This window comes from Myodes glareolus, chromosome 11 (assembly GCF_982192425.1).
Source record: "Myodes glareolus chromosome 11, mMyoGla1.1, whole genome shotgun sequence".
Lineage (NCBI taxonomy): Eukaryota > Metazoa > Chordata > Mammalia > Rodentia > Cricetidae > Myodes > Myodes glareolus.
The window spans coordinates 55,037,129-55,059,999 of record NC_142036.1 but is presented as its reverse complement, the minus strand read 5'-3'; the positions used below and the strand labels follow the sequence as shown (position 1 = coordinate 55,059,999).

Here is a 22,871-nt window from a genome sequence, read left to right as displayed (position 1 = left end):
TCTTTCCCTGTCGCACCCTGCCTTGGACTTATCCTCTGCCTCTCTTTTGCCTACTTGGGCTCTAGGGACCGGGAAGAGAACTCGTGGAAGCTGGAACCCCACAGGTCACCAGTCAAGATGAAGGTAAGTGGAGCCAACTCTTCGCAGCCGTGTGCTCTGGACGATGCCAGTCGCGAGGCGGCTGTTGTGGAATGGCAGCTTTTTGTGAACTCGAAATTGATTTCTCTACTAAGCAGCACTTTCAGGAAAATGACGTGTGAATGGGTGTGTGTGTGTGTGTGTGTGTGTGTGTGTGTGTGTGTAAATGCAGGCAGTCCAGCCTTCTCTTTTGCAGTTAGCACTTTGGAAAAGGTCGGTACAGCCTTTTCTATTCTCAAACACTTCCTGTGTTGGCAGCACCTTTCTAGAAGTAAAGCTTTTGTCCTGCTTTGGTTTCTTGGAGTCTTTTTGTTTTGCTCTTGCTTTCTTTAAAAAAAAAAAAATACTTCCCCCTTTCCACAGCCAGTGCCATTTTCTAAAAGAAATGATGTATATTTTGAGTAAGGGAGATAGTTCTCGTTATTTCTTTTTCAGATAAAGTAAACTATGGTGATGACAGTGTTTAACCTAATTAGTTCAGTCTTCATAGTATACTTCGTAAAACATGCATTCCATGGATAATTTTTTGAAGCTTCCTAGTCTTACAAACGTCGCTGCCTGCTTGTTTAAAGGGAAAGGAAGCTTTCCTAACATTAGGATTCCGTGGCCCTTGGCTGTTTCTGGTCAGATACTTTACTTGCCAAAAAGTATTCCTCTTCAGTTTGTATTCTTTTTAAGTGGACTAACGTTTCAAAGTACATGATCTACGTTGTTCTTACTGTTCTGTATGCATATGTATGTTGCATATAGGAAATATGTAGTTGTTTTTGTTTCGGTTATTGGAGACTGTCCTGTAGCCCAGGCTGGAACTTGTGAGCCTCCTGCTTCTCTCCAAGGTCTGGAATGACAGGCATACACCACATACCTGTTTGTTAAAGTATGTTACTTTGTGAAATTCTCAAACTTTCTTCCATTCTCTTGTTTTGGAGCAACAGAGCTTCCTTTATTATTGCGTGAGAAAATGAAAAATTGTTTCCGATATTTGGCAAAAGTCTAAGTTGATTTTTTTCCTTTGCCCTTACAATTTGAATTGAATTGTATAAATACAGACAGCTTTTGAAATCGGTAAAATGACAGCCCAAGATAGCAATCATCTGTTACTGTCAAGGAATTGTAAATAGAAGTTTCTCACATGTTTCAATGTATAATTCTGATCATGACCAGTTTTTTGTAATTGGACGTTTCTTACTAAAATCTCCTTTTTAAGTATATTGAGAAGATTAATATTGTAAACTAGGTATGGTTACAGTCTTTAGCTATCAGTTTATAAATGCATTCATTAGTTAAGTTCAGACTTAAGCCTTTCAGATTGACAACCTCCAGCCAGTACATTTTCTGGAAGGGTTTGCTTGCTCTCTTGTCTGTAGAGATACACTGTATCAAAAGATACTGCCTTAGACAGACTTGGTGGCCCTGGCTTGTCCCCAGATTTAGTAGTTAGAGACAGCCTGCACCTTGTCTCAAAAGCCCAAAGCAAGCAAAAGAAGATGTCACCCTCATGAAGTTGTCTCATTGAATGTTTAATTATGTGTTTGTTAATATTAATTTTATAGCAATATTTCTTTTAAAACAGAATTACCTGGAGGCCCCAAATTAATAAAATTTATGAGACTTTTAATATAAATACATTCCTTCTGTTTTCTTATCTTTTTGTTTCCTATATATTAAATTGTAACATTTCGCAAAACATGTTATATCTGAAAAAAATCATTTTTTTCCCAGCAGTTTCCAATTGCAACTTTAAATATTTTACAGCATCTGGAAGTGAATATATAAAACGAAATAGTGTTAATAAGGTGTATGCTTTAGGAATATTCCCTGAATTACCACTGTTATTAAGCAAGTAATTTTAATGTCCCAGTGACTTAAATGTAGACCTTTCGATGCCGTTGGCGGGTGGGATAGGGGAGAACAGTAGTGACATCAGGATTTCCATTCTTTCCTCAGGCGGCAGATGAGCCTGCCTACCTGACAGTGGGAACTGACGTCAGTGCCAAGTACCGAGGAGCCTTCTGTGAGGCAAAGATCAAGACCGTGAAAAGGCTGGTGAAAGTCAAGGTAAAACACTGCAGACTCTTGAGACAGCCAAGACTTTCGTTGTTGTTGTCCCTAGAAAATATTCAAGTTTATTGGTGTGCTGCAAGTGCCCAGAAGGCTGGGCTCCTGTCGAGAGTCACTCCTGTCATGCAGCAGTGTCTTTAAGGCCATTAAAGAGATTGCATGGAGAGATTGCAGTTTATCAGTCTTTCTGTTGAATCAGTGCGGCGATTGAAAAAATAAAGGCCTCACACTGAGAATTGATTCCGGAATATCAAAACACAAGATGTGATGCCTGTGTTGTCTGAATTGTTCCTGTTCGTGGTAATGACTTATGCATTGGTCTCTCCGTTTTCTTAATCAGTGACAGTTTCAGTGATTAGGAAGAACAGTGTAGTAAAATTACGTTTTCAAGATAATGTTCAAAATAATTCCAGGAGTTGAGGGTGTGTGTGTGTGTGTGTCTGTCTGTCTGTGCCTTTTTCAGACAAATTCTGGTGATCATCTTATCTCTGCCTCCTGAATACTAATGAGCCACGATGAGCCACTATGCCTGACCAAAAGGTTGATTTTTAAGACTAGACCAAAAAAGTTAATGTATTCCTGTATAGAATTTGGAAATATAGAAAGGACAGGTGAATTAATACCTACAACTTTTCAGAAATCTGTTAACATATTTTGTTTTTCTGTAGAAAATTTTCCAGTCTATATTTTCATTTTTGAGATGGAGTCTTAGGTAGGCCAGAATGACCTCAAACTCCCTAAGTACTTGAGAATGACTTTGAACTTGATCCTCTTGCTTCCACCCTCAAGAATTAGAGGCATAAGCCACCACACCTGGTTTTTATGGTGCCGAGAATAGAACTCACAGCCTCATTCATGCCAAACTACCTTTACCACCTGAGCAACATCCCTAGTCTGTTGTTCTCAATGCCCTTCTAATGGAAATCCAAGAATATCTGTGTGTATATAAATATTTTGAGCATTCTAGAGCCATAAAATACAGAAAATATAGAAGAAAGTCCTTGCTAACACTCCATATATTTTATTTTATTTCTTAAAGATTTATTTATTTATAGTGTATATAGTGTTTTGCCTGCATGCCAGAGGAGGGCACCAAATCTCATTAGGTGGTTCTGAACTACCATATGGTTGCTGGGAATTGAACTCAGGACCTCTGGAAGAGCAGCTGGAGTTCTTAACCTCTGAGCCATTTCAAAAGCCCCCAAATATTTTCTGTAGTCTTGCATATTCTGTTGTTAACTGTCATAGCATTATTGTTACTATTACTGTATCATGTATTACAGTTTGTTCTATGCCTTATTCAATTACATCTCTGCTTTCTTACCAGAGTTAAATACCATTTAAGAAGGAGAAGACATCTTAAGAGTTTCTGCTCATGATTCTTACAGTAGTACTTTGTATCTTGTGATCACTCAGTGTGTTGAGTGTGTGAGTGAATGAATGGATGAACAAATGAATGAGCTAGAACATTGATTCTCAAACTGTGGCTCCTAGAGCAGGAGCATTAGCCCTCTTAGGAACTTGTTTAGGATGGAGATTCTCAGGACTGTATCTCAGAGCTTCAGAGTGGAACCATCTGCGGGTAATTTCTGCCCAACCTTAAGGGTTGGGAACATGACTGCCTCATGCAGGCAACAGACCCAGCTATAGATCTGCTAGTGATACTTGATAGTTTGGGTGCCATTTGATCTTTATTTCTTCTTCATTTCCTGTAGCCTTTTAACTGTGTAAACCATAAAATTGGATCACTGGATATTTGAGAATCTTTGACAGTTTTAACCTTTAAAAAATTATTGTGACTCTCAGTTTATCTAAAATAATTCAGTGATTGTTTTAGGAAGGCTCATAATACACTTGTTACCTAGAATTTGAGTTACTTGGGGAAATTGTTCTACTGTGACGTTTCCTTGTATGTTTTGTAGCCATGAGGAGCAAGAGTGTTGGAAAGGAATGCTTATTAGTGACTGAATTGCTTCTGATTATCATAAGAAGTTTGTTTGTTTTGTTTTGTTTGTTTTTTGAGACAGGGTTTTTCTGTGTGTGGTTCTGGCTATCCTAGAACTCACTCTGTAGACCAGGCTGGACTCAGACTCACAGAGATCTGCCTGCCTCTCTCAGCCTCCCAGGTACTGTGATTAAAGGCATGTAACATCAGGCCTAACCTCATAAGGCTTAAGGACCATGAGAGCTGTTTTTAAGTAGGCAATAAAAAGTGAAGGGTTTTAAAAATATTTTGTGACAATCAAAACCTTTTATGACTTGATAAATACACTAGAAGAAATTTTACATCTTTGTAGTATCACTGGATTATAAATCTATAGTTTGTTCATATGGGAAGCAGTTATTAAATGGCCGTAATATGCACTGACACTTGCTAACTACAAGTGGGGTAGTAATGAAAGAGCGCTCAAGCCCTCAAGGAGCTCACAGTTAATGAGAAAGAAAATAAACATAAATACAAGACACTGTAATAACTGTTACGCCAGAGGTAACCACAGGGTATTAAGGAGGCATCTGCAGTGTTACTACAGAGGCATTGTTTAGAAAGTAACTGAGATTGTTTTGTTTTCCAGGTATTGTTGAAACATGATAACACAACACAGTTGGTGCAAGATGACCAAGTAAAGGGTCCCTTAAGAGTACGTATGTCGAACAGTTCAGAACCAGAAATAATGAACAACAGGCAAATGCCATAGTTTAGTAAACTTTTCATTTGTACATACACTTATGTTTTTATATAAATGTTTAATCAGAAAGCGAAATACAAACAGTACAATAGTGTAAATTATGTTACTGCAATGATTGTATCTTTTAAGAGCATCAGACATAGCTGGATATCTTATTTATTTAATTTGTTTTTGTTTTATTTTTAATATGGTCTCATAGCCCAGGCTGTACTAACACTCTGTAGCACAGACCTCTGCCTCCTGAGTGCTGGGATTGCAGGTGTATAACACTGTGCTTGGCTGACAAAGTAGTTTCATACATATGTTAGGATATGCTTTCGGTTACTTTTTGGTTTGAGATCATGGACTGATTACAAACATACATACTCATATATAGTTTGTTTGTTTTGAGATAGGTCTCACTGTGTAGCCCTGGTTAGCCTGGTACTCAGGCTTCTCAGTCTGTAGAACAGACTGGATTTGAACTCGCAGAGAGATCGACGTGTAGGGTGTGCTGCATGCTCAGCTTGAATATATTCCTTGTGTGGTTTTTGTTTTGTTTTTTACATTGTTGCAATATTTAAGATGATGCCTGTGACATGCCATATATCATAACTTTTCTTCTGATTTACCAGATAAAATATGTTTGTTTTATTATTCAATTTAATGAATAGCTATATTGTGTTTTCCATCCATTTCTGACTGTTTATGTAGTGAATCTTTGTTATGACAAAGTACCACTTTGGTTAATAACCTGAAATATAGGAAGCTGAAAGAAGGTTAACTGGTCTGTTCCCCTCTCTCTCTCAAACTGAACCATTTATCTAAAAGGTTTCTAGATATAAGTGCTGAATTCCATACTCAATATTTTGGTGAAAGAAAATAAAGTATTTTTATTGTCTTATGGTTTGACATTTGTTATAGTTAAATTTATTGGAGATTATACAACATGGTGAACAAACTCTGAAGTAAGATTTTTAGTCAGGATTTGAATCCTAGGTTCTGTAAATTATCTTTTTAATTTGTAAAATACAAGCATCAAGTCTCTTACTTATGCCAAAGAACTTGGCTCAGATTACATAATAAAGGTATGAGTATTCTACCTGTTAATTCTCCTTTATTCTAGCTTAGGCGCTTATCAAAAGTTTCTTACTCGTGTAGTTGGTGGGAATGGTTTGATCTGTGTGTTTAAATCTTGTAAGAATATTTGGGTTTCCTGTTTTAGGTCGGAGCTATTGTTGAAACAAGGACATCTGATGGATCCTTCCAGGAAGCTATTATCAGCAAGTTGACAGATGCTAGTTGGTATACCGTGGGTAAGTAGTAACTTTACACACGGCGTTGATTGGAGGCGTGTATACCTCTTCCTTATACATACACTGATGTGTGTGTTGGCAGAGAGCATGCATGCTTTCCCGTGAACTTATTGCATATAGCTAGCTAAAACTGTAGTGATGTTCAGCTGGGGACACTTAGATAGCTTGGGCATTTATATTTTTTTTCTAAGAGTACTTCTGTTGTGGCCTACTTGAACATTATGCCTTCCAGAAAGTCCGATGTTTTTCATCCATGAGACAGTATTATAGTGTTACTTCTGTAGTTGTGGCCAGGACTGAGCAGGAGGCGCTGCCACTTGTCGCACTGAAGATGATGTAGGTGTTAGAGCAGAATGTGACGGTGGAATGAGGTCTGCTAGACAGTCATGCCTAGTGCTTGTAGCCTCGTGTTTGATCTGTACAGTGGATTCTCCTGTAAATGTGAGTTCATTTATCGGTCTGTGTGTAAACTTTTGCTGGCTTTACAAAAACGTTAGTGAGAGGATGGGGAGGTGACTGATGGTTAAGAAGCACAGGCTGCTCTTCCAGAGGCCCCAGGTTCAATTCCCAGCACCCGCATGGCAGCTCACAGTTGTCTTTGGAATCTGATGCCTTCTTCTGAGCTGCAGGTGTTCATGCAAACAAAACACAGATAAAATATATTTTTAAAAAAGTTAGTGAGCCAGGAGTGGTGGCTAATGATTTTTCCCAGTGTTCAGAGCCTGGGCCAGATGTGTTTTTGTGATTAGAAAGCCAGCCTGGTCTACATAGTGCGTTTCTGTCCAGGCAAGGCTCCATGACGAGACCCTCTGAGTACGATGGTCCATTCTTGTAATCCCAGCACTTAAGACGCAAGAGGCAAGTAGATTTGGAGTTGGAGGCAGTTCTTGGATATATACTGAGTTGGAAACCAACCTGGGTACATAAGACCCTGTCTCAAAGCAGAACTAAAATCTTTTAGCAAGAAGCAACAGGTATCACAGTACATGCAAACTAAAACTTAGAAGTTGTCTTGAAGTCCTGAGGTTATACTGAGTGGACTAGCCGTAGCGCTGTTTCTAGCCTATCAGTATTCTGGGGGTAAGCACGTGTACACAAACACCTATAACCTTGCTGGTTCTTAAATATCTAGCTTGGTGTAGTATTATAGTGTTATAGTTTCCTTACCTAGTTAGATATAGTTTTTAGTTTAATTAATTTCCTCTTTCCAAGTACTTTTTTCAATAGTTTTAATTCTTCTTTGGCTTCCTAAACATGGTGGTTCATGTGGTACTGTAAAATTTTCAAGTTTTTCATTGAGCTAAGTTGTTAGTATTAATAGATTTTTGTTTTGTTTTGTTTAGGTTTGGTTATTGGTTTTTCGAGACAGGGTTTCTTTGTATCTATGGAGCCTGTCCTGAAACTCACTCTGTAGATGAGTCTGGCCTTGACCTCAGAGAGATCTGCCTGTCTCTGCCTCCTGAGTGGTAGGATTAAATGCGTGCGCTACCACCGCCCGACATTATTGATAGTTTTTAAGAATTTAAAAACTGCAGTTACTACTGACTGTGAGAGATGAAGTTGATAGATCTGTGCTATAGTAAGCAAGGCACTAATGAAGGCTAAAGCAGATGCAGAGTTAGTGTGAGATTATAGGTAAGGACTCAGATCCTGATCAGTCCTCTGTGGCACTCGTTGTCAAGGCTGCAGTCATGATCTGTATTAAGCCTTACCTATGCTCTACAGAATCAATACCTGCACATTTTCACATTTCCTGTTTTTTCATTCCAGCAGAACCATTGAATTATTAGTCTGTCTTCCTCTACATAAATACCATTTTGTCATTTCTAGTGAAGTCACTAGTGAACATTATTTATTGTGTTCTTCTGTGCTGGATAATTACTCAAAGCACTTAAAACCCAATTTGCATATGGTAAGATACCAAAGCATATCTAAGTGTATGTAAGAGTCAACTGGTTCTTATCTGAAATATATAAAATGAGGACCCCCAAACCTCTTAAGTTCAGCAGGTCTAGGGATGGCAATGCCAGCTTTCTTTTTATTAACACGCTGGATGATTCTGCTGCACATAGTACATGTATGGAAAACATGCTATATGGGCCAGTGAGATGGCTCAGTGCGCAGAAGTGGTCCACACAAACAAGCCTGACAGCTGAATTGGAATGATTGTCAGAATTTCTTAGGTAGTGCAAGAAAACTAACCCTTCGAAATATTCTCTCTTCCCTGCTTGTGCTGTGGACACACACACACACCACACACACACAAATAAATAAATTTCATAGGGCTGAGAGGATGACCTACTGCTTTATCAAAGGACCTGAGTTCAGTTCCCAGCACCCTTGTTGGGCAGCTCACAGTTGGCTGTAACTAGCTGTAGGGATGTTGAGTGCCTCTGGTCTCCATGGGTGACTGCACTCACATGCATACACCCCTCCCCTACACAGTTAAATAATAAAAGTATATCTTTAATAAGTAAGTTTTACAAAGAAAGGGGGGAGGAAGGAAGGAAAAAAGAAAGAGAAAGGCAGACTCTATAAGCAGAAACACTTATTTTGGGGAAAAATGAGAAATCATTGGGAGGACCTCAATCCCAATTCAGTGATATAGTACTTCTCTACAAGGCCTGGCTTTGCTACTCATGCCATAAGAGCAGAGCAAAAATTATTAAGGAGTTTTGCACTTATATGCATAAATGAGATTACTCTGTCAGTGTTTAAGGTTTTGAAAGTCAGTATCTACTTAAGTGCCTCAAAGTACCACCCCACTGTAAATAAGACCTTAAAGGGCTGTGGAGGGGAAAGGCTGATAAGAGGACAATGAGAAAAATACAGTTACAAAAGATGGCTAAATAAGATGTGTGATCTCTCTCAGGTCATAAACTTACTCTCTGTGTGTCAGAGTGTATTCAAAGGAGCATTTTCTACCTATTGAGTTTTGTTTTTTTCCTCAGATTTTCTTTATTTAAATTTCTAACAAAGTATTTAGTAGCTTAGAAAACTGCATGACTCACTTTAGAAGACCTGTGACCTTCTTTGACCTCCAGAGATATCTGAAGTTACGCAGAACCATTGAGAGTGAAGCAGAAGATCACACCTGGCCTTCTGTTGTGATCCGATAGGGCTTAGGATCAGTCATTATGTGAGGTTACCATCTTAATCAATGGTAGTAGATCTGTAGTGTGATTTAGGTAATTCTCTTTTGTCATAGCTGAATAACAAGTTTGGATGAAATTATGGGGCTGGATGTGACTCAGTGGAGAGCAATTGCTTATCAAGGCCCTGAGTTTGATCCCCAGTATTACCTCTGTGCTGGGCGGATTCTTTATATGAGGACTTTTTGTTGTTGTAATTTTGGTTTTTTATTTAGTTTTTTGGGTTGTTTTTAGTCTTAATAGCACCTTTTCTTTCTTTCTTTCTTTTTTGCTTTTTCGAGACAGGGTTTCTCTGTTGGATAGTCCTGATTGTAGTGCAACTCACTCTGTAGACAAGGCTGGCCTCGAACTCACAGAGATTCTCTGCCTCTGCATCCCGAGTGCTGGGATTAAAGTCATGTACCACAACCACTGTGTTTTCTAATATTGCACTGTATGTAGTCTCAACTCATCTGGTGTTTTGTTTTAAAACCAGAGTCTCAGACTGGAGAGATGGCTCAGAGTTTAAGAGCACTGCCTGCTCTTCCAGAGGACCCAAGTTCAAGTCCCAGCAATCACATGGTGGCTCACAACCATCTAGAATGAGATTTGGTCCCTCTTGTAGCATACACGTAGAACACTGTATACTAAATAAATAAAAAATCTAAAATAAGACAAAACAAAATCAGAGTCTCATTGTGTAGTCCAGGCTGGCCTAAAACTCACAATCCTTATGCCTCAGCATCCCCAGTAGCAGCAATCCTGGCATTTTGTTTGTTTCTGGGGAACGTTAGAAATATTTATCATCAGCTATGATGGCTCGTGTATAGTCCTTGGGAAGCTGAAGCGTGATGCTCCCTTCCTCCCCTCAGGTAGTTTTCTTCTGCTTTCTTGTTATCCACAGCCCACCACCCTCTCTTTCTGCTTCCCTTAAGCTCCCCTCTCCCCCTCATCGATCTCTTTATAGTTTCATCACACATACACATGCACATTATATATATTTGGAGTCTAGGTTTCTTCCATATATAAGAGAAAAAATACAGTATTTGTCTTTCTGAGTCTGGCATATTTCCCTTAACATAATGACTTCTAGTTCCATCCATTTAACCTATAGTTGTTATTATTTCAATTTTCTTTTTGATTATGTGAAATCTTGTTGTCTGTGTACCACATTTTAGTACACCTAGCCTGTCTAATTTCCTGGCTTAAGTGACTGTTCCGCAGTGAGGGTGGATGTGCCAAGTGTCTGTCTGGTATGTTGGCTTAAATCCCTCCAGGTCCAGGAGTGACACAGTTGGATCACAGGGTAGTTCCCTTTCAGTTTCACTGACTTCCATAGTGGCTGAACGAGTTTGCTCTCTCCACCCTCGTTCTCCTCCCAGTGTCTAAAGGTTCTTCTTTCCCTGTGTGCTTGCCAGAATTTGTTACAGTTTGTTTACGATGACAGCCATTCTGACTGGGCTGAGATAGAGTCTCAAAGCAGATTTAATCCACATTTCCCTGATGACTGAGGGTACTGAATACTTTCCCAACTATTTCTTGGCTGTTTGTAGTTTTCTTCAGAACATTCTACTCAGTTCAGTAGCTCATTTATTGAATGGATGATTTTGTTTTTGTTTTTAATTTTGCAGTTTTCTATATATTCTAGATATTAATCCCCTGCCTGGTATATAGTTGGAAAGACTTTCATTTCTAGGCTTCGTCTTCACAGAATTGATACTATTCTTGGCTGTGTAAAAGCTTAATTTTATGTAAGCCATCCTGATAGTTCTTGGGATTATTTCTTGTCCTGTACCTGTAAATTGGAGTGTCTTGTCTCTATCTTCCTCTAGTACTTTCCAACTTTGCATTCTTATAATGATTTATTTGTACAGCAAAAGATGAACCAATTTTTATTCTTTGATGTAGGGATATAAGTTTTTTTGAGTATCGTTTTTTGAAGTGGGCGTCTTTTTTCCAAGGTTTATTTTTGACACGCTTGTCAAAAATTCAGTGTCTGCCTGTGGCAATATTTTTGGGTCCTCTGTTCTCTTTCTTTCATTTTGTGTCTTTTTTTCTAATGTGCTGTTTCTGTTATTATGGCTCTGAAGTATTGTCTGGTATTAGATACTGTGATACTTCCAGCGTTGTTCTTTTTATTTAAGATTGTTTTGGGTATTTGAGGTCTTTTGTGCTTCAATATCAATTTTAGGATTCTTTTTATAGTTCTGTGACGAATGCTATAATAGTTTTTAAAAATTATTTATTTTTATTTTATGTGCATTGGTGTTTTGCCCACCTGTCTGTGTGAGGGTGTCAGATCTTGGAGTTACAGTTGTGAGCTGCCTTGTAGGTGCTGGGAATTAAACCCAGGTCCTCTGGAAGAGCAGTCAGTGCTCTTAACCACTTAGCCATCTCTCCGGCCCTGAATATTACTGTAATTTTCATGGTGATTGCGTTGAATCTATAGTTATTTTGAACAATACAGGCGTGTTCACAACATTCTGCCAATCATGAGCATGAGAGGTCTCCGCACCTTCTAGTTCTCTCCAGTGTCTTCTGTCACTGTTCTGACACTGTCATCCTAGAGGTCCCTCACCTCTTTTTTAGGTTTATTCTTTGTGTTACGTAATGTTTTTATCAGGTTTTTTTCCAGATCTTTTTCTCAGTAAGTTCATTATTGATCTGGAGAAAAGCTAATGATTTCTGTGCATTGATTTCAAATCTAGCTGCAGTGCTGAAGGTGTTCATCAGGTCTAAGAGTTCTGGTGGCGTATTCAGAGTCTTTTAAATGACAAGTCTTAAGCAATTTGGAGAACAAGCTTCAAGACATTACTAACTTCAGTTTGTGTATTCGTTTATTTATTTAGTGTGTGTACCAGCCATGTGTGCATGCATATGTCACAGTGGACATGTGGAAGTCAAAGGACTTCTTTTGGGATTTGGTTCTTTCTTGCTGTGTGGATCTCAGTAATCCCACTCATGTCAGCTTGGTGACAGTTGCTTTAAATCTCTGAACAGCCTTGCCTGCCCTTCATTACCTGCCTAATCTACTAAATTACAGTAGTTGAGATAATTTGTCTGATGTGAACCCAGACATAGAGCCAATAGAACAGAGCAGAGAGCTCAGAAATAAACCCAGGTATCTGTGGAATAGTTGTATTTGGAAAAGAATCATGAACATAACAATGTCTTCAGTAAATGTTTTGAGAAAACTAGATATACCCATGAAGAATGGAACTAGACCGTCACATCATACCGCATATGAAGAACAACAGATTTAAACTTAAGATCTGCCTGCTAGTCCACCGTCGCTCATTATCCCTGTGAGAAGCTGAAGTGGCACTGGCTGAGCTCAGACTTGTTACTGTGACAGGAAGCTGATGAATCCAGCACCTCAGTAGACATTTTTCAAAGTAAAAATATAGCAAATGCAACCGTACTCTAAACCAGCAGTTTTCATCCTGTGGGGCACAACTTCAAAAGACCATCAGAGGACACAGATGTTTGCATTACGATTCATACAGTAGCACAGTTACAGTTATGAAGTAGCAAGGAAAGTAGTTTTATGGTTGGGGCCACCACAACATGAGGAACCGTAATAAAGTGTCGCCTCATTAGGAAGGCTGAGAATCATTGCTCTGGATGATGACAGTCAGTTAATGATGAAATGCATTTTAAAAATTTTTATTTTGATGTATGTATGTATTTGTGAGTTTATATGCATCCTGTGCATGCAGGCGCCCATAGAGCCTAGGAAAGAGTATCAGGTCCCCTGGAAACTGGACTTACCTGATTGTGAACTACTCCATGGGTGCTGGGGTCCTCTGTAGGAATAGCTAATGCCTCTTACCTGCTGAGCCATCTCCAGCCTCTGGTGTCTGTGGCTTGTTTATTATTTCTTCATATGTCAGAGTTTCGCCTAAAACAAGCCCTTCAGAAACTCTTCTAAGTTTTCACAGGAGATAACCCCACTTTGTATGTTATTGTCCCTGAATACCTCCAGTGGAACCAGATACAGAGTTAGAAGACAATGCTCTTCTTGGTGATCCTAGTTTTGTGTTAGCCTAGACTAATGTGTGTTTGAATCTGAGCTTTTAGCAAAAAGTTTTAAGAGAAACATGAACTTACAGAATAGAATAAATACAGAAAGGAAGAAAGTAATTTTGTATAGTTGTACAAACAGGTTTGTGTTTTAAGCAGAGTATTATTATATGAGACAATTTAAAAGATACCAGGTGTGGTGGTACACGCCTTTAATCTCAACATTTGGGAGGCAGAGGCAGGCAGATCCATTTACTTTCCGGCCAGCCTGATCTTCATAGTAATTGCTAGACCCCTCATCAAAGCAAGTGAAAAGATAGCTTGATAAATAATCTAACAGTTATTATCACAGAACAAAATACCATAAATTGAGTATAGCCCAATTATGCTGTATTTATGAAGTCTGTGGTGTGCAGTGATATTCCTGCCCATCAAACTCATTCTGTATGCTCCTTTCTCAGTAGGTGGTTATTTAAAGCTTGCATAGATGAATATTCTGCCTGTATGTCTGTGTACACATGTGCCCGATGTCCAAGGAGGTCAGAAGAGGGTGTCAGATCCCCTGGGATTGGAGTTAAGGTTGTAAGCCCTTGTGGGTACTGGAACTTAAACCCAAGTCCTTTGGAAAAGCAGCCGTCTCTCCAATCCTCCATTTTATCTTTTGTACTGTGCGTTTGCTGTTTCTGCTGTGTGTTTAAATTTGAAGATACTTATGATTATGTTATTGAGGCCTGCAATTTTAGCACAGTAGTGTGCTCAGCAGGCAGCCTGAGGGCAGTGACACATACAGTGCACCTAGGTGTGGCAAGCGGCACGCTCTCGGGTTGTGGTGATCTCACAGTGCTGCTGTCATTCTGCCATGCCTTTCTCAGGATATGCTCCCACGCCGAGCTGGTGTATGACTGCATATTGATCATTAAGGAAATTAGAGCCATCATGACGTATCATCTCATACTTGTTAGAATAGCTGTTACCACAAAGACAAGACATATGGGTAAGAATGTGGAGCAAAGGGAGCCTTTCTTTACTGTTGGGAAGAGTATAATTAGTAAAAACCACTGTGGAAAACAGTATGGAGATTCCTCAAAAAGCTAAAACTTGAACTTTTCTTTTTTTTAAGACAAGGTCTCTCTGTGTCCAGGCTGGCTCTAACTCACAGTCCTCTGTCTCAGCCTTCTGAGTGCTTGGGACTGTATGCATGTGCAAACAACAACACTTGACTACAGAAAAACCTTTTATCCATCCAGAAATCCCATTTCTGTATTATTTCTTCTGCTATTCTTATCTAAAGAAATATGAAGCCAGTGCATTAGAGGCCTTTTGTATTCCTATGTTTACTGTGGCTCTCCACCCTCCCAGGGGAGGGATGGAATTAGCCTAGGTATCCATCAGTGGGTGACTAGATAGAATGTGATCTGTTGCCGTGGAATACTGCTCAGTCTCTTTTTTTTTTAAATATTTATTTATTATGTATACAATATTCTGTCTGTGTGTATGTCTGCAGGCCAGAAGAGAGCACAAGACCTCATTTCATATGGTTGTGAGCCACCATGTGGTTGCTGGGAATTGAACTCAGGACCTTTGGAAGAGCAGGCAATGCTCTTAACCTCTGAGCCATCTCTCCAGCCCCCACTGCTCAGTCTTAATAAGATTGGAAAGTCTTCCACTTGGCAACTGTAGATGAACCTGGGGACATCGTGCTAACAGAAATAAACTCAACACAGAAAATCAAATACTACACCATCTCCTTTGTATGTAGAATCTGGAAAGGTCAAACTCAGTAAAAAGCAGAATGAAGGGACAAGGATAGGGAGGGCTGAGGTAGGCTGAGGGTTGGGGTGCAGAATGAAGGGACCAGGACAGGGAGGGCTGAGGTAGGTTAAGGGTTGGGGTGCTGGTCAGATGATGCAGACTTCAGTTAAGCAGAATGGGGTGTGATCTGTGATCCTGGCATTCAAGGTAGAGGTGGGGGTGGATTTTTTAAGTCAGGCAAGTGTGGGCTACATGGCAAGAGGCAACGTAGAGCTGAGTAGGGAATAAATCAGAGAGGTGTTGGCTAGTTAATAACAGTGCGCTGAGAAGGATTTTAAATGTTCTCACCACAAAAATATGAGCTAACACATGTGCTAACATATTACCTTGTACACATGTATTTCAAAACATGTTTTGTACTATAAATGTTTATACTTTGATTTGTCAGCTAAGCAAATAAAAGTAAATGATATTTAAAGGAAATTGATTTTACCTAAAGTAGGCATATTTAAAGTTTTCATTTCGTAAAATATTTTGTTCTGTCGTAACTACTGTATACATCTATACCAGTAATTTTGCTTTTCTGGATTTTTGACTTCCTTGTAACAAGCCTAGGAGCAATAGCCTCGTGTGGAATGGGCCACCTAGGGCTATTCACGTTCATTTTACTCTTCTTCCTCATGCCTACTAACTGTGTCTTTGGGCCTTTTAATTATATTGTAGCTCATTACTTAACCTTCTGATTCTAAATTTACCTATAAAGAGAAGATAGTGATTCCTAGCATCCAGATGCTGTTTTGTGGATTAAGATGTGGTTGATGATGGTCAATTATAATATCTTTGGATAGATTAATGACTTTAGATATATTATTTTCTTACAGTATCAATCAGTTTTATGATAACAGGGAGATGGGTCTTCTATACTTAGTAGTATAATATATTGTATTCCCACTGATTATCAATTTCCTTGAATTCTAGAAGATTGGTACTAGGTCTTATATATTTGTTTGCGTTTGCATCATTTTGTCTACTTAGAATGATTAACATCATCTTGAGTCTCAGTTTTGCTATTTTTCTGTAAATAAGCATCTGTATTTATTTTATATAATAATCAGATTAATAATTTGGGGCTGTAATAAAATGTTCAATGAATTATTTATACAAATGATGTTTTTAGCAGGTATCAACTGTTTCAAACATGATTAAATCTTTGTGGTTTTCACTTGCTATGCTATCTTGTAAGTCTAAACTACAAAACAGTTCCTTAGAGAGAACATCTTATTTTATTTGTTGTTGTTTGAGACATTGTTGCTGTGTAGTCCAGGCTGGCCTGGATGTCAACTTCCCAAGTGCTGGGATTACTCACACTTGGCTTTCTTGTCACAGTGATAGCTGGAGTGTCTTTCATGGTTTTGATAAAGGAGATGTCAGGATTAGTAAATCCATTGTGTTGTTGTTCTCTCCATGGTTTTCAGAAAAAGTGCAAAATTCACTAACAAGTGTAAAGAGGACTTGAGTATAAACTACATTTGTGTGGTCTGAATTAAGTTTGGGTCTCCTTGTGTAGCCCTGACTGCCCTGAAACTTCCTGTATAGGCTAGGCTGATCTCATGTTCACAAAGCTTAGCCTGCTTTTACCTCATGAGTGCAGAATTAGAATCTTAAACTGTTTCTCTTTGTTTACTAGAAGGTTCTTGTGTAAGATGACACAATCCTCTTCCAAGAAATTCATTTTGGGGCTGGAGAGATGCCTCTGTGGTTCAGAGCACTGGCTGCTCTTCCAGAGGACCAAGGTTTGAGGCCCAGCTGTTTGTCAGCCCAGTCTGGTGGTTTCCATACTTACCAGGAATAAATACAGTGCACAGACATATACATGCAGGCAAAACACCTATACACGTAAAATACATAAAAGGTTTTAAAAATTAAAGTAAGTCCCACCCACTGTGGTGTCTGGCAAACACCTTTAATTCCAGCTCTAGGGAGGCAGAGACAGATGGTTCTCAGTGAGTTCGAGGCCAGCCTCATCTATAGTGCTAATCCCAGAACAACTAGGGCAACACAAAGAAACTCTTGTCTCAAAAAACCGAAAAGAAAAAGAAAGGAAAAATTAACAGAATTTTCTACCTATAATAATGGATATTTAAACAAAATTCATTTTCTCAAAAGTACAATTTTATTTCAAAGCAATTATTCATAAAACAAGAATTATGGAAAACATTGTTTAAGTTTCCTCACTGGAATATTCTAGGATTTCCATTGATAAATAATAGAACACTGTGAAGAATATTTTCATATATAAATTTGATGCCACTTGGTCTTTAAAACTTTTTCTTAGATTAATTTAATGTATACTAGTGCCTTGTTTACATGCATGTATGTGCACCATGCGTATGTCTGATGCCTGTGGTAAGCAGAGTGTTTGTTTGATACCTATAAAAACGGCATCCATGGTATGTCCATTTTGGAAGGTTTTGAAAAATAGCTAAGAAATAATAAGTATTAAACTCTGAAATAGCAGTAATGTCATTGTTTACATCTAATTTTTTTATTCTCATTAAATTGATGTGTAGTGATATTTCATTTGTATTTTAATAAATAACGCTTGCCTGAAGACCAGAATGCAGAACAGCCACACTAGTCAGCCAAGGCCTGTCGGTGGTAGTGCACGCCTTCAATCCCAGCACTAGAGAGGAATATAAGGTGGGATGAGACTCTTTCAGTCTGAAAATTTCATAGAAGAGCTCTCTAGGGGCTTGGCTGCTTTGCTTTTCTGATCTTCAGACAGAAGACCTAATATCTGTCTCTGGGTTTTTGTTATTCATGCTACCTTGGTGTCCATGAATTCTCAGATATCTTCTGCTTGTTGCAGTGTTTGATGACGGGGATGAGAGAACGCTCCGGCGCACCTCACTTTGCCTGAAAGGGGAGAGGCACTTTGCTGAGAGTGAGGTAGGTGGTAGGGCTTGGTGTGGGAACTGCAGTGACTGAGGGGGAAGTGAGGTATGAATTGAACTCCTTTGTCTCTTCTGCAGACGCTTGACCAGCTTCCTTTAACGAACCCAGAGCACTTTGGAACACCAGTCATTGCAAAGAAGGCAAACAGAGGGAGGAGGTCATCACTTCCTATGTGAGTTTTTTCATATTTGCTTAATAATCGATGGTGTTCACGCCCTCCCCAGCTGACTTTACCAGAATGTCTGCCTTCTGCTGGGTATCATTTTCATAGAAGGTTGTAAGGGGGACCTTTTGCCCTCAGCCCTCAGCAGACGTTAATTACTCCCTTTACTTTGCCTAGACGATGTACTCCATTTCCAAAAGATGATTTCAGTTTGCTTTGACGTCATTATTAATTGGTATGATTTGCCTTTACTGAGTAATTATTTGTAGTTTATCTTTTTATTTAACAACAATTTTGAACTTAAAAATAATAATAAAAAGGACTTCCGTGTGTCCTTTGTCTAGTTATGCAGTTTTTAATAGTTCTGACCTGTTGCTTTACCTTTCCATCTCTTCATTATACATATTATAATTAGTTTTCAGTTTTATAATTTTTTTCATGGCCCTGACTGTCCTGGCACTTACTCTGTATACCAGGCTGGCTTTGAACTCACAAAAATCCTCCTGCCTCTGGCTCTCAAATGCTGGGTTAAGGGCACGTGCCACCACCGCCCAGCCAGTCTTAGAATTTTATTTTCTTGAGCAATGTGAAAGGAGGCAGAGAACATGACAGTCCTTTGCCTTTGAGTAAAATATTAATATCATATTCAGAAAATTCAATTTCACGTATGTGAAATGTTTTAACTCACAGCCAAATTCAGTATTATCTTGCCTCCTGGTCTAAAGTACTGAGTCTACAGGCCTGCAATACTGGCTGACAAAGTTTACCTGGTAGAAATTTTTACCTCCTGCTGTTAGCATTTCATGGTCCAAACCAAGTCGTATTCATGAGCTGCATTTCCTTGATTTGGTTTGTGAACTCCCTTTAATCCGGAAACATTCGTTAGATTTTTGTTTGTTTGGTTTTCATGATGCTGCCATTTAAGAGTACAGGCAAGTTGTTTTGTAGACTGGTCTTCAATGCAGATTTTCAGGTGCTTTTATTTATAGATTAAGATTATACATTTTTGACAGTAAGTGATATATGTCCTTCTGAATGTAAATACATCCTAGATACATACTATCAGTTTGTCCTTTAGTTGGTGGCATTAATTTTGACTACCTAGAATGTGGTTCCTGCCTAATTTCTGACCTTAGAGATCTTTAGTTACCTTTTCTCCCTGGATAATTAAATCATCTGGGTGGAGCTACTTTGCCAGTAGATATGCTGTTCTTTCTCAAGATACCCTTCCATCATTGGTGTTAGCACCCATTAGGCTCCTTTGGCATATCAGTACTGTTATAATAACAAAATGGTGATTTTTGTTATTATATTTTTCAATTTTTCAATCCTGCTTCACTTTTTAGTTAAATTTATTTATCATTTTCCTGGACCAGCAGGGTGGCTCAGGGGTGATAGTCAGTTACCAGCCCTGACTATCTGAGTTTGATCCCAGAATTTCATACGATGGAAGAAGAGAACCAACTCATGCAAGGTGTCCTTTGACCTTCATGTAGATGCTATGGCTTGCACACACACACACACACACACACACACACACACACTGAATGATTAAAGGTAAAAATAAAAATTTTTAAAGAAAATCTTCCTTATCATCAGTATATATTTATGGATTGTAATTTTACTTAATGGGTTATAATTCATTGTTTAAAATTTTTTATTTCGATGCACAAGTTATTCCACATTCAGCCAGTAGGCCCCTCTCCAGACTGGTGTCTGTGTGCTTTTGATATATTTCTCCATTTCTTGACCACATGGCCACTTCCTAATACTACACAGTGTTAAACGTTCATGATCTTTTTTCCCAGCATCAAACCTTGATATTGGACATTTCTCGGGGGACCTTTGTTCCTTTTGCTGGGATATAAATATTTAGAAACCAGAATTCAGATATTGGTTGTATGCATATATAACAAAGATGTTAAAAAGGCAAAATCAAACATACAAGTGGCAAACGAAAAAGTAACAAAAGACCTTTGAGGTCCCTAAATGGAAATCTCAGTTTAGCCACTTAGTAGCTATGTCTCTTTATTACAGTAACTATGTTTACATTATTTAGTTCTATTCCTCACACACACAAATAAATCCTACAAGATCCTATGACTGAGGACAATGAGATTCAATAATATCTTGCCAGTTTGGGAGAAATGATATAGTGTTATGCATTTTTTAGTTTGTAGCAAGTGCTCAGTGTATGATACTGATTTAACAAATCATTAATGCTTTGCGGTATTTTTATTCCTCAGATAGTACTGTAGTCTTTAATAATTATAATTTTTAATCAGTTGAGTAAGCTGATATTTTAGTGTAGGACACTCAAGAGCAAGTCGAGGCATCAAGTAAAGATGGGAAGTAGAGAGGCATGTGGTTATCCTGGGCAGCGGATCAGTGGGGGAGATAGCAGAGCAGGTGCCTCCAGGGCTGGAGTACTTAGTAGACTATATAGCAGAGTGGATGGCAGATGTCAGTGTATACTCATTAAGGTTTGAAATGAGAGTGTGTACTCAGTTTTCTTTAAAAAGTATAGACTTCCGATTGATGCGTATTATGGACACTTAAGAGTAAACAGTTATCCCAGATAAATTATCCGACTAAATCCCACATTTGGTTTTTCTGGGCTATTTTCATAACCTACTAGAAAATTAAACTTACATTATTTAGCCTCTGGCATTACAAAACCGGGGGAAAAAAACTCTGTTCATACAAAGTACATTTGATAATCAGGGAGTTAGTGGCTCACACCTTTAATTTCAGCACTTGGGAGGCAGAGCTAGGTAGATCTCCGAGTTCAAGGCCAGCCCAATCTACAGAGCAAGTTCTAGAACAGCCAGGGATGGATACACAGAGACAAACCCTGTGTTGAAAAAAACAGAAAACAGAAACAAAAAGTGCATTGGTAATATAATAGAGTTCTCTGTCCAGGCATAGGACCCTGAGTCCAGGGTTCACTGGCCCCATAAAGTGCACTCAGGAGTTACTAAGGTGGCTCCATGACGTGCGTGAGGCCAGAGTGTCATCTTCTCAAGCCCGGTAGGAATGGAGGGGCAGCCTTGGGAGCCAGGCCGGACATGTAGCGGTCATAGCACTCTGATTGGACCAATCATGGCCCATGCTGTCGTAACCATCAGGTTGTTCTGGCTCTTAGCACTGAAGACGAAAAGGAAGAAGAAAGCAGTGAGGAGGAGGATGAGGATGAGCGGCGTCTCAGTGATGGTTTACTGGGAAAGGTGGTGCGCGTGGCCACTGCAGCGGAGAGGCCTGAGTGGTACCCTGCTTTGGTAAGTGAAGTGTCATCGCAAAGTCAGTATTTCTTGTTGAAAATGAATTTGACAAGCTGTTTTGGAATCTATTGGAAATATTACTAATTTAATGAAGATGTTATTGTGTGTTTAAAAATTAAAAGTCAGGTCTATAGAAACTGGCCATTGTCTTTAATTATCCATTCTCTGTTATCATTTATTGACATCTTTCAGGGTTTCTTTCCTCAATGTCCCATTACTTTTTTACAACTTCAGTGCTTTTAGGTTGATCCCTTAATTCTTTTTGTTGTTTCATTTGTCTCACTCTGTAGTTTAAGCTGGCCAGGAGCTCACTGTGTAGCCCAGGCTGGCCTCGAACACAGCAGTCCTCCTGTTGCAGTCTCTTAAACTGTAGGATTATGGTGGTATGTCTCTCACCGAGAGTCCTCTGTGACTGACTGTTCGCGAGAGTAGGGGAGAATAGAAAGCAAGTATAGTTGATCTTTGAGGCAGAAGGGTCATCTGAATATAGGGGATAATTCTGCATATAGCTTTGGAAAAGAATACCATTTGCACTGCACATTTGGGAATGTTCATAAGACAGTTTGTTTGCTCCATTGTTAGAAAGACTGGAAGTGACAGAAATCAATATGGAGGCCATTAGTTCACAGGTGATGTAATGCACCAGATTCCCATTGCAGCTCCTGCATTCATGCCTGCCAACTGCGTTGCTCACACCTGCAGTCTGTGCCCTGAGTGAAGATGGGGTGACATAGGGGGTCAGTCAGCCTGGCTAGGTGGTAAATCGGAGGTCAACCTATGCTACAGGAACCCTAGCTAAGAAAAATAAAGAACAGTCCACATATCCATAAATGCTATTGTTTTGGATACAAAGTCAAGTCTTGGGCTGGCGAGATCCTTCCACAGGTAAAGGTGCTGCTCATGCCAAGCCTCGATCCCAGGACCCACATTGGGGAAGGGAAATAGGATGACAAGCACTGACCCTCACGAGTGCTGCATATATGTGTGCCCTCCCACACAAATACGTAAGTGTAATCGTTTTTATTTAGGTTAGAATTTTTAAAGCAATAGTATTTTAATTTATATTTCATTATTTATTTTATATTACCTAATGACTATGTTAAGTATCGAGGAAGCCAATATGTTAAAAATAATAATACTTCTTTAATTTGTTAATAATGAAATCTATTAGCAATTAAGCTATTTCGTGTGAAATATAATTCACTTGAGACATTAGCAGATCCAGAATTTTTTAACTTTTAATTTTTAAATTCTGTCTCTTTGTGTTTGGGGTGTTTTGCCTGCATGTATGTCTGTGTACCACAGGGTGGTTGGCACCTGTGGAGGCCAGAAGAGGCTGTCAAGAGTTCCTAGAATTCAAGTCACAGACAATTGAGGGCCGTGTG

The 22,871-nt window shown here is 39.0% G+C and overlaps 1 protein-coding gene across 1 annotated transcript in view; it reads left to right on the top strand.

The window, feature by feature from the left end:
* Positions 1-22,871, top strand: part of Arid4a (AT-rich interaction domain 4A) — a 69,250-nt gene that overhangs the window by 1,019 nt on the left and 45,360 nt on the right. The window contains exons 2-8 of the mRNA XM_048415495.3: positions 66-123; positions 2,086-2,196; positions 4,773-4,838; positions 6,091-6,181; positions 17,957-18,036; positions 18,120-18,214; positions 21,351-21,483. Of these exons, the coding sequence (XP_048271452.1) occupies positions 118-123; positions 2,086-2,196; positions 4,773-4,838; positions 6,091-6,181; positions 17,957-18,036; positions 18,120-18,214; positions 21,351-21,483 (582 nt within the window). The 5' untranslated portion in view covers positions 66-117. The remainder of the gene's footprint in view (positions 1-65; positions 124-2,085; positions 2,197-4,772; positions 4,839-6,090; positions 6,182-17,956; positions 18,037-18,119; positions 18,215-21,350; positions 21,484-22,871) is intronic.